At 36.3% G+C, this 12,459-nt stretch overlaps 1 protein-coding gene across 2 annotated transcripts in view; it reads right to left on the reverse strand.

Annotated features, from left to right (window-relative positions):
- The window catches only part of CANX (calnexin), a 60,700-nt gene that overhangs the window by 14,203 nt on the left and 34,038 nt on the right, over nucleotides 1-12,459 (reverse strand). Inside the window, exons 1-7 of one of the 2 annotated variants that reach the window (XM_006874450.1) lie at nucleotides 6,578-6,756; nucleotides 6,265-6,338; nucleotides 5,540-5,598; nucleotides 4,264-4,405; nucleotides 3,737-3,818; nucleotides 2,157-2,349; nucleotides 1,006-1,195 (exon numbers count right to left, since the gene is read on the reverse strand). In XM_006874450.1, the coding sequence (XP_006874512.1) occupies nucleotides 1,006-1,195; nucleotides 2,157-2,349; nucleotides 3,737-3,818; nucleotides 4,264-4,405; nucleotides 5,540-5,598; nucleotides 6,265-6,338; nucleotides 6,578-6,751 (914 nt within the window). In that variant the 5' untranslated portion in view covers nucleotides 6,752-6,756. Of the gene's footprint in view, nucleotides 1-1,005; nucleotides 1,196-2,156; nucleotides 2,350-3,736; nucleotides 3,819-4,263; nucleotides 4,406-5,539; nucleotides 5,599-6,264; nucleotides 6,339-6,577; nucleotides 6,757-12,459 lie in introns of those variants that run through there. The other variant, XM_006874451.1, reaches the window with a different exon arrangement.

Consider the following 12,459-nt stretch of genomic DNA (forward strand, 5'->3'; position numbering starts at 1 on the left):
CCAACTTGACGACACTTAAAAACAGTTCTACTACTACATGTTGCCACATACAGGAATATAAGCAACTGGATTTCATTTATCATTACCTAAGTATACCCAACATAAAAGGCTATACACTGAATTCCTCCAGACAGGTCAAGTTCGTTCCTACTCCTCTACTTCTGCACACAATGTCCTTCTCCACACAGAAAAATCATTTCCCAACTTAACCACCTAACTCTGAAACTTTTACCTTATCTCCATGTTTCAAATCTGATGTGTTCTCCAAGAAACCATTCCTAGGTTTCTCTAATCATACAGTAACACCTGCTAACAGACCCCATATCATTTTGCTTCTTACTTGGCAGTCTCATAATTAGACTGGGTGTTCTGTGTAGGCAAACTGAATCTTTTTAGTTTCTCTATCACAGCCCAAAACACAGCGGATATTTCTAAGTGTTATTTAGAAATAATATGAAAAAAATTATTACTTTTATAATTTAAAGGTAATTTCAGCATTTCATTGTTTATAAGAAGTCCTGGTAGCACAACAGTTAAGCATTTGGTCAAACAAGAAAGACCTGGCAATCTCCTTCTGTAAACATTAAGAGCTGTCAAGTTGGTTTGACTCATAGAGATGCTGTATAGGGTTTCCAAGGAGTGGTTAATGAGTTTGGATTGCTGATCTTGTGGTTCAAACCAGTCTTACAGTCCAGCTATTTATCCTGCAGCAGCCTAGGAAATCTGGTGGTACAGGATTTCTACTCTGTCATACAAGGTCGTTACGAGTCAGAGTTAACTTGATGGCACATAACAAGAAAACACTGATGAAATTCAGATGATCCTTACGACCTCTTTTCAGTTACAGTCATTAAGATACTTTCCAACTACATTTTTTCCTATAGTTCAGACTCTATCTTACATTAACTGAAAATATCAAATCTTACTCAATTAACATTTGGTTATCCAAACCACACAGAATATTTTAAATGTTCCTTAACACTAAAAGGCAGACAGAAGACTCACCAGTCATCTGGCTTCATAGCACCTGGATCTGCTATTTTTGGTCTCTCATCCCAGTCTTCAGGCTTCTGGTCTTCTGGGTCCTCAATTTCACGTGAAGGATTTACAGGAGGAGTCATATCACTCAGCAGATTTCCAGTGTTTACAACAGACTGGTCAACTAATATCTCAAAAGTATTATCTGGATTCAATACTGAAAAACAATATTAAATACAATATAAAAGTTATTTAACCACTCATCCAAAGCTCTCCTAACACAATTTAAAAGATCATGACTTCTTACAGAAGGAACAACCATGCAAACATGTAGTTAAGACTGGATTTAGAGCACTGCCTTAACTGTGCTATAGGACCTTAGCAAGTTAACCCCTTTTTGCTCCTATAACATGAAATTCTAGTTTCTCTATTTTCTAACAACAAATTATAGTTAAGACTTTAAAACCACATTTTCCTTTCTTCACCATGTCAGTGCTGTTACCTTTTATCTTAACCATGCCTTCTCATAAGGCTTTCGGGATCAAGAGATTCCTGGCCAAGAAATAAATGCAGAATCATCCCATTCCCCAATGGATTTGAATGAAAACTGGTAGTAAAATCAGATAAAACCCCAACAGAAGACACTGGAGAGGAGCCACGCTGTGTCTATAAAGAGTCGTACATGTGCTGGCATACATAATGTACCTAGGTTCTAGCACTCAAACATGTTAAGTTAAATTCTATCAAGATCTGATCAACTGAATATGTATTTCAAAACTTCTGGTTTCTTTATTTGTTTTTATGCTTCCACATTAAAAGGCTGGGTAATATGTGTGTGAGACCTTTGGTTGGAAAAAATAAAGGGATTTTTAAAAACCCACAACTTCATAAACACCACCACCAGCAACAAAAAAACCCCAATGCAACTATTGGTCTAACATAAATGGGTTACCCACCAGACATCATGCAACTAAATTTATTATTGCAACGATTCCCTTAGTTCAACTCCAAGAGATGCTTTTTTAAGTCCCGACAAACTAAACTTGTTTCACTATTAATTCAACAAACACTCTTTTTCTTATTTGCAGGCATGGGTCTTCTCCAAATATGCAATCTTTAATTAAATTAAATGGATAGTAAATGCACAATGCACTGAAACACCCAATAGTTGTTCTTACTTAATGTATAAAGATGTGTTTTCTTATCAGTAAAATAGGTCTTCAGATCTGCATCTGGCCTCTTAGCATGTTTTTCTTCATAAACACCTGTTTTGGGGTTTTTATGTCGGAAGATGAAATGTAATTTATAGTCCTCTCCACACTTATCTGGACCAAACATGATCGTATAAGGTGTCTTGTCATGGAACTGATCCTTCAGAGACAAAAATGGATTATTTTAATAATTGAAAGTGCTCAAAGGCAACTTTTACAAAGCTTGTGATATTTTCTCTTACAAAAATTCCAAATAAATTACTGCTGCAGTTAAAGGAAAAGCTAATTACTTTGAGGCTTATTCAGATACAAGCAATTAAGACATTTTTAAATGAGAAACTACTCCATCCTCTATAAAAAAAATTTTTTTAATTGTATGACTGTACCCCTCTGACCTAATCACGATGGCTTGATAATCAGAACTCGACTGTTGTTTTTGTTGTGAAGTGCTGTTGAGTCTATCAGAAAACAATTTTTGATAAAGGACATGAGGATAAATTGCTACAATTTGAAGAATTTGATCTATACTCATGGATAGTAGCGCAAAATACCAATAGAGAGGGAAGGAGTCTTCACATCAAGTATCAATGCTATCCACTCTATACAGCATAGACAGGGACCAGCAACTTAGACACTGGCTACCTAAAATGAAGGAGCAATAAAGGCACAAAGTGACTGGCTTACAAGGTTTCAAGAGGGAGTTTAGTTATAGAGAGGGTGTGGGGGAAGAAAGAGTTCCCACTGAATAGTTTTCATCTTGTCTAGATGGGTCTGGTGAAAAGAGATGGGGATAAGATTCTTATGATTCAACAGTTCAGTAATTGTTATCATGACTAATTGGGACTGTCACAATGGTAAAGTTAGAAGTTTTGTAACAAAAATGGGGGAGTAGTTAATCTTACATTCCAGAAACAGAGGACCCTAGGACAATCAAGGGAGAAGAGCACAAGCAGAATGCAGGACCTTATCCAGAGAAGCAGAGACACCAGAGATGGAGACAGAGATGCGGACACGGAGAGAGGAAGAAGCTAAGGTTTCTAGATTCATGGAAAGAGAGGGACGGAGAGCTGGTGGCCAGGAGGCAGACTTGCAGAATGTGCCCTTTGGTGGTGTAAATTATAATAATATGCCTGAGTGTTTTTATTAAAAAAAAGAGAGAGAGCTAAAATGAATAGAGAGAAATACTGTTAACTGATGGTATATGGTGGGGATTATAGTCATTGCAATGAAACAAAATGTACGACTGATGATCTGCCCTATAAACTTTCACTCAAGTCACAATAAGAAAAACTAAAAAAATTATATGGCTACATTTCATAAAACAAATGTTTATGGCAACTAAAAATTACACTGAACAGTTATAAAATAGAAATAGTTGGTAATAGCATTGAAATTCATGTCTCAATTTAATTTCAAGTAAGTTAGTATTCCTAATCCTCTAAAAATATGTAAGTCTTATAACACTTTGTTTCCTTTTCTCTAAGATTCCTAAAAGATCACTATGGATGACTACATAAAACAAAACAAAAATCCACGTAAGTACTTACAAGATTGAGTTCTGGAGTTTGAGAAAGCAGTTTCACATAGGCACCACCACATTCTATTCCATTTTGGAAATTAACCTCATACCTAATTTCAGAGAGAAAAGCAGAAAATCACATGGCCGTTTCAAATTTGAAATCTCTTGTTAATTTTTTCCCTTCTCTCCCATCTTGATCATATGTTTTATTATAACCTCTTTAAGAAAGGTTTTATCTTACATTACTTTGAATGGCTACCCAATCCTATGAAAAAAAATAAAACCTTAATGCAGACTACTAATAAATACTTTTTGCAAAATACAACAGTTTATTTGGTATCAGTTTGTTTCAAAAGAATTTGGGGGCAGGTTAAAAAAAATTTAGAATTCCAATTAACAATACTGAAAATTACCCATAAATCTTTATAATTTATATAAACCCATGATTTTTTCAAACAAATTATTAGTTTTACAATACAGTGACTCCTAAGATCACTTTTCTGTGAAAGAGCACCGTTTCTAGAAAATTTCTATCGAAAAGATCTTTTCACTTACTGAACAATGAGAGGCTTGGTGTTAAACAAGAAGGGCTTATTCAGTTTAGCAGAGATGGCATGATGTTTGGCCCGAGACATCAATACAAGTCCTTTATCACCTGGAAGCTTTGTCTCCTTCATCTCATCTACCTCCCACTTTCCTACAAGAGGACACAAAAACATTCCACTCCTTAACTATGCCTTTGAAGGTTCTTTTAAAACGAACAAAGAAATCTCTAAGTTGTCTAAATCTATCACACTAACAAAATTTCGTATGTCCTAGTTACCTATGAGAGTTAGGCGATTAGTATTAAAATACCCATATATTTGACCAGGATACCTGGTGTGGAATTGTAGGATCAGCAATGGACTGTGATCCACAAGGTTGGCTGTGAATCCACCAGTTGCTCCTTGGAAACCCTATACAGGGTCACTATGTGTGAAAATTGAGTTGATGGCACTTGACAATATATTTGACCAATATTGTTGTATACTATGGAATAGATTCACACTCATAGTGGCCCTATAAGACAAGAGTAGAGTTGCCCCATTGGATTCCCTAAGCTGAAGGACATCATGGTTGGTAAAATGAAAGGTCAGTAAAAGAGAAATCCATCCAATGAGATGGACTGACACAGTAGCAAAAACAACAGGCTTAAACTAACAATTGTGAGGATAATGAGAACCAAGCAGTGTTTTGTTCTATTATGCATAATGTCACTATGAGTCAGAACCTAACAGTACCTAAGAACAAGGTTTATGGGAATAGTTCAACAGTTCTTCTCTCCTTAAAAACTGGTGGTTTTGAACTTCCAACCTTTTGGCTAAAACATCGTGTGCTTAATCACTGTATCCTCTGGCAAATATTAGGATATGGTTTTCATTAAGATTGTAGTATAATAACATGATCATTGCCCAGAAAAGATCTTCAATTTCCAATAAACACCACAGGTGATAACTTCATAGTTTTATAGCATTAAACAAGCACTAAATAGGTCTGTTGTTAGGTGCCATTGAGTCAGTGCCGACTCATAGTGACCCTACATAGGATTTCCAAGGAGCGCTGGTTGTTCTGAACCACTGACATTTTGATCAGTAGTCCAGTGCTTATCCTACAGTGTCACACCAGGACTTGAAAAACAAACCACAAAAGGACCCTAATAAAACATAAGATACTACATAAAGAGACGACAAAACTGTAGCAAATCATTTTAAGCTAATTTTAAGAGATACCATGACAACAAAACGCCAAACTTCAACCTGCTATTATATCTAAATAAGAATGGAACTCTCACCATCATATTTAGCAATTTCATCATCAGTATCATCTTTTTTGGCTTTAGATAAAATCCACCTGTAATTGAAACCAATACTGAAGTTAAAATTCAAATAAATGATAGCTAACTAGTGATAGCTAACCATTAACGTAAATGCTAATAAAAGCAGAATCTGCATCCTATTTTCAATATTTAAGTGCTATTTCAACTTTTAAATTCATCATACAAGAAGTGATTATACATTATTCTCAATTCACAAACCATTAAGACAAAATAAATTCATCAGATAATCTGAATTTTCTTTTTAAAGACTTAAAAAAGTTAAGAGAGGAAGGAATGGAAGCAAGGACCACAAATTCAAAAAGACTATTTTCCTAAATGGAAACAGACATTGTGGATATATTTTTAAAAAATAGTTAACACATTTCACTATACAAAAAGTTATCTATAGGGTAAGAGGGAGGAGGAAAGGCAGATGCATTGCTTAGAGGACATTAAGCATTTTGTCAATTGTGATAGAAATTTTTCTGAATGGTTAATAGTGATAGTTGAACACCATGAAGGTAATTAATGCTACTGAACTATACATGTGAAGACTATAGAAATAGTAAATGTTACCTATGTTTTACACATTAGGAAAAGCAAAACAAAACAGAAAATAAGCTAATCAAAGAAGAACCTATAAAATTCCATTTCATTTACATGCCATTTGCCTCTGTATTTTTGTCCTCTTAAACACTTACCCTGATGGAGTTCCTCTGTCAAAGGAATCAGCAAAATATACTTCCCCTGTTGGAACTGGAGCTTTGTAGACAACCTGTGTGAAATTAAAAAATGTATTAAGAATTGAGATTTTCAGCAGTATTTCTAGAATTTATTCCAGCTACTTTCAATTATCACAAAACTTTCAGAGCTGGCCCTTGAATTCAATTCAAATGAATTTAACTTTGTTGATGGAGAGCAATACATTATTTTAACAAACTAAAGGACCAAAGTTTATATTCATACTTTTATCACAAGAGATAAAATAGAATAGACTCAATGACTACTTCAAACCTTTGGAGATGGAGGAGTACTAGAATCTGGTTTTGATTTTGAATCTTCTACCTCTTCAATTACATCATCAAGGTCATCCTCAATATCAATCACATCATCATCATGTCCATCATGAGCCTGAATGGTAGTTCCAAGTACCAGTAGTAACATACACAGCAACCACTTCCCTTCCATGGTCTACACATAAAAAGAGTAAATAAAACTGAATTCATTGCCTTTTATTTGCATTTTTATAAAGACTACTTACCTCTCTTTTATTTAAAATTAAGGTCTTCAAACCACAGTACAGAAAGAAAATTTAACGTGAGTCTTGCATTTTAACGACATAGAAAGTGAGCCAAAGATGATAAAAGAACGTTTCCTAAAATCAGTTAATTAAAAAATTCAACTTACAAAGAAAATTTCAAAATAAACCTCAAACAAAACTTGTGCCTATAAAGAGTATTATACTGCCTACACTATACTAGCTTGGGTATTCAAATACAATTTCAAACTAACTCTTTGCAATTGTGAAGTGTTTTATAATGAACAAAAGTCCTTTCACATATTAATTGATAATGCATGTTAGTTGAAACAATACAATCAATGAAAGAACTAAGAGGACACCTTTGGTCTCAGACTTAATGTGAATGCTGCTATTGTTAAAAGATCAAGTGTTGACAGATTTTAAATTACTGTATTAAGATTCAACAACCAAAATTTTATACCAAGGAACTAGCTGCTTTTCCTATATCCTAAGCATTTCCATGTCATCGATGGGTGTGAACTTGTCATGAACCTATTCTCTTCCCAAGAGCCACAGATCTAAAACTTTTATCTCATATAAAAAGGGAGCCACATAGTCAACAAAATGATTTGGTACTTGATGGATTTTTTTACTGTTCCACATAGTCTCCAAGAATCCTCCTCTCTAGTCAATATACATCCTACCTCCTAGATGCACACTTTGGCTTGTTGTTTTAAGCACTGGGTTGCTAAACAGGTCAGTGGTTCCAAGCCTACAGCTGCTCAGTGTAAGATTTTGTCTTGGAAACCCTTTAAAGTCTCTATGAGTAAAATCTGACTCAATGGTAGTGAGTTTGTTTGATGTGTTCTTCCTTACCACACCACATTAAAAAAAAAAAAAAAAAGACACCACAAGTATTATTTTCTTCTTAATTTCCTCCTTAAGACAATCTCTAAGGATTCTGCTTCCCTTTTTCCTCAACTACCACATCCTTTTCCCCACCAGGTTCCTTTCTCCCAGGGTAATTATGATTCCTTTCTGGGCACTGAAACAAGCACATGAGCCTCAAGTTTTAGCTAATGATCACCATGATAAAGATACCAGAAAAAGAATATTAAAGTCAGAAGTTTCAGAATCTTTTAAATAAAGTTCTTATTAGAATTTACTAAATCCAGCCATAACATACAACCATATTCAACAGACAAGGCCTGACTAACACATGTGTTTTTTATATCTATCTTTACCCAACTGTTTGTCAAAACATAAAACATTTTTATCAAAATATGTCACAGTTACTCCTGACCCCCTGGGGGCTAGGACTGAGAGTGAAGTGAGGCCAGCTGGTCTGAAGTGCAGGGATACGTGTGAACTCCCCAACTTGCAGCTGGTACCCATTTGACCTAGCTTGGATGGCTAGGGTTGAGCTAATCAGAACCAGAACAGATGAAGATAAATATGTTTCATGCTGTGAGCAAGTATAAATTTGATGAACTGGACTTTGCTTATGGATGCAGTTGCTCAAAATTCCAACAGGAATGAAAGATACTTCATATGAAAGAACATGCTTGTCTCCTCAGTGTACTGGGTTGATGATGATGTTAAGTGCCGTGGAGCCAGTTCCAACTCCTAGTGACCCTATATAGGGTTTCTAAGTAATGGCTGGTGGGTCTGAACCGCTGACCTTGTGGTTATACACCTGCAGCACCACACCAGGACAGGAATGGGCAATTTAGACATTGTCTATCAAAAAATGGGAAACCGGACGGGAGTGACCCCAAAATGCTGCCAGCACTATGAGCTTCCTCAAAAAACCCCAAGAGTAAGTTGACCCAAGAGAAGTTGCAAAAGCAGGAGGAGGAGTTGTTTAGCACGAGGCCACTCTCGGTGCTCATGCAGTTGGTCAAGAAAACACCCAAGTGTTTATCAACTGTTGCAATAACAAGAAGCTGCAAAGCAGCATGAAAGCCTTCGACAGACATCGCAACATGTTACTGTAAAGCACGAAAGAGATGTGGACCAAAGTTCCCAAGAGTGGTAAAGGTAAAAAGAAGTCCAAGCCTTCTACATCTTCAAGACGTTCCTGCTTAGGGGTTCTGCCATCATGGTCCTGCAGAACCCGCTCATCATTGACAAATAGGGCCCCAGAGTCATCTTCCACCAGTCCGTGAAGACCTGCCCTGTGTTGGGAATAATAAAATCCCTTTGTTTTTTCTACTTACAAAAAAGAGGGAGGACACCCATAAAAGCATGACAACCACTCCTCTGTCAGTTTGGTGTACTGTGGTGGCTTGCATGTTGCTGTCATTCTGGAAGCTATGGTACTGGTATTTTAAATATGAGCAGGGTCACCCATGGTAGACAGGTTTCAGATGAGCTTCTAGACTAAGGCAAATTAGGAAAGAGAGACAGACTACTTCCAATACTTAAGTCATTGAAAACATCATGAATATCAGTGGAACGCTATGAGATAAGCACCAAAATACTGAAACATGATGAAGACTATTAGAATATTGTCAGATACAGTGCCAGAAAACAAGTCCCCCGGTTGGAAGACACTCAAAGTAAGACTGGGAAAGCGCTGCCTCCTCAAAGTAGAGTTAACCATAATGACTCAAATGGAGTTCAACCTTAGGGACCTTCATCTGCTGATGAGGCACAACTCAAAAGGAAAAATAGCTGTAAACATCCATTAATAATCAGAACATGGAACGTACAAAGTATGAGTCTAGGAAAACTGGAAATAGTAAAAAATGAAATGGAATGCACAAACATCTATAACCTAAGTATTAGTGAGCTGAAATGGACTGGTATTAGCTATTTTGAATCTGACAATCACATGGTCTACCAAGTCGAGATTGACAAATTGAAGAGGAATGGTGTTGCATTCATCATCAAAATAAATTATTTCAAGACCGTCTGAAAGCACGATGCTGTGATAGGATAGTATCCTTACAAGGAAGACCAGTTAATATCACTATTATTTGAATTTATACAGCAACTACCAAAGTCAGTGATGATGGAATTGAAGAATTCTATCAACTTCTTCAGTCTGAAATTGACAAAACATGCAAGCAAGATGTACTGACAATGAATGGCGACTGGAAACAAAGAGAAAGGTCTGTTGTTGCTAAGTGCTGTCCAGTTGGTTCCAACCCATAGCGACCCTGTAGAGGGTTTCCGAGTAGCACATCCAAATAAATTTTTTTTTTAAAAACCCAGAGGGACTAGGAGCAAGTACTGTTGAATGATGATGCACAGAGGAGGTTGTAATCATTGCAATGAAACAATGAGGGTAAAACCGATGTTTCCCCATGTGAACTATCACTCGATTCACAATAAAAACCTAAAAAAAGAGTAACAGAACACTGTCCTGAAATAAAGCCACAAATATACATAAAAAAATAAATGGAAGGAATAGAGTCACTTACCAAAAAGAAATAGGTGATGTTTAAAGGAGCTCTGGTAGTGTAGTGGTTATGAATCGGGCTGCAAACCTTAAGGTCAGCAGTTCGAAACTACCAGCGGTTCCGCGGAGAAAGATGAGGCTTTCTGCTCCCGTAAAGATTTACAGCCTCGGAAACCCTGTGCAAGGTCGCTATGAGTCGGAACCGACTCCACGGCACTTAACAACAACAACAACATGGATTAAATTATATCATCCAAAATTATTTATTGTAAATTCTAATTTCAATAACAATGATTTATAATCTCACATTGGAATGGAGTGTTTTTGTTATATTAATGAGGCAGAATTAGTATAATATGTGTTTTGAGTCAATCTCTATTGAGCAAGCAGAGATAGGGAAAGACTGATGCCAAGCCACATGGAGTTCTCCAAGGAACCAGGAAACAGAAGTTGAAAAGACAAGAATCTTCCCACAGAGCTGACAGAAAGCAAAAGTTTTTCCCTAAAATTTGGACTTTTAACCTCTAAGCTGTGAGAAAATAAATTTGTTAAAGCCATACACATGTGGTATTTCTGTTACAGCAGCACTAGATAACTAAGACAACACTAACACTGAAGCAGGGATTTGAAGTAGTATGCATTACTGTCGCTGTCCTTGCTTACTCCTGCCATGACTGAACACCATTTCGAATCAGTTCAAAGCCCTGCACTCAAGAATGTAGGTTAATTCTGAAATTGATAGGTGTTTCCTAAGAGCCAGATAATAAAAGTTTTACATTTTGTGAGTCACATACGTTCTCCTGAATTTTTAAAAAATATATGAAAGTCATTTTTAAGTTCATAGTTTGCCACAAAGATAAGATCCCCTAAAAGTTCTTCACAGGTTAGGGTGCTAAATGTCGTCAGATCCTACTTCCTTGGTCCTTCCCCATTTATGATGTGTTTTATGTAATTTCTCAATGATCCTCTTAACAGACCTATGAAACTAGTAGTGCATGCATTTTTATATTTTTTATAAAGAAATGGAAGTTCAAGAAAGGCTAAATGCTTTCCCCAAAGCCTCACAACAAAAAACATAAAACCATTAACTTGAGTCGTCAATAAAGCTGAGCTTAATCTTTTGATCTCCCATTTATAATGGAGTCTTATTTTTCAGACAAAGTCTAAAATACAAAAGAAAAAAATTGATGGGACTCCTTCATAAACTTACATGGCAACAATTCACAACCATAGCTGTCATTTTGACCAATTAAGTTTCTAGAAAAATTTGAAATCAACATATTCATGTGCTGCGTTTTATGGCAAATTCCTTACAAACTATAATCCTTTGAAGTAAGTAACTCAAACACAAAAGAACTTGACTTACAGGTATTGAGTTTAGTGATATTTCCCTTAATTAGGCATCCTGAGACTTGTGTTCACAAAATAAAAGAAAGTAAATTTCACGGATGCCTAAATGATCAGTAAAAAGCCAGTGCTGAGAATAAGTGCTTAAATAAAATCATTCATAACCTTTCCTAGGGCTGGTATTCATTTTTAGAAGAAAATCTTAATGTCAACCTTCTGGTATGGTTTTTATCTATTTAAGAAATACCTGTGATCTAAATTTTCATTTATTTACTGAAAAGGCCTTTATTTTCTTTTGTGAAACTTTTTATTATGAATTGAGTTAAGCTTTGCAGAGAAGATCATCCGTTTCACATTCAACAAATCATACACTTTGTTTCATCTCAATGATTATAATCCCCTCCATGCAACCACAGTCATCCCATTTCCTCCCTGTGGTTTTTAATTCCATTTCATTCTCCTTCCTGTCCCTACTCAACTCTGTCCTTAGGCAAATGTACTTTTGATCTTGAATGGGTGACCATTCAATAGTGAGCATACCCCACTTGTGTTGCTGTCTCCCCATAAACCCATCTACCACTTTAGCTAAAAATTGGATCAAGAGGCTATGGTGGTCAAGGACCACAATCTCAGGTTCCTCCAGTCTCTTTCTGACTACTAAAAAGGTCTTTCTACCATCAAGATAATATACGATGACATGAGCAAACATGTAAGCTAGCTGGCGGCCATACTGATCTACTGGTGAATGGAAGAGGGAGAAAGGTAGCAATGAAGAAATGGGCTGAGTTCAACCATGGTCCATTGACTCCTGTTGACCTGGAGATGAGAGAGAGAAGAGGAAGGGCTGGTTGGTCCAAAGTGTGGTCAGACCTGGGGACACCTGAGCCAATGGACAAGGACATA

This window comes from Chrysochloris asiatica, unplaced genomic scaffold, assembly GCF_000296735.1.
Source record: "Chrysochloris asiatica unplaced genomic scaffold, ChrAsi1.0 scaffold00279, whole genome shotgun sequence".
In the NCBI taxonomy this organism is placed as follows: domain Eukaryota; kingdom Metazoa; phylum Chordata; class Mammalia; order Afrosoricida; family Chrysochloridae; genus Chrysochloris; species Chrysochloris asiatica.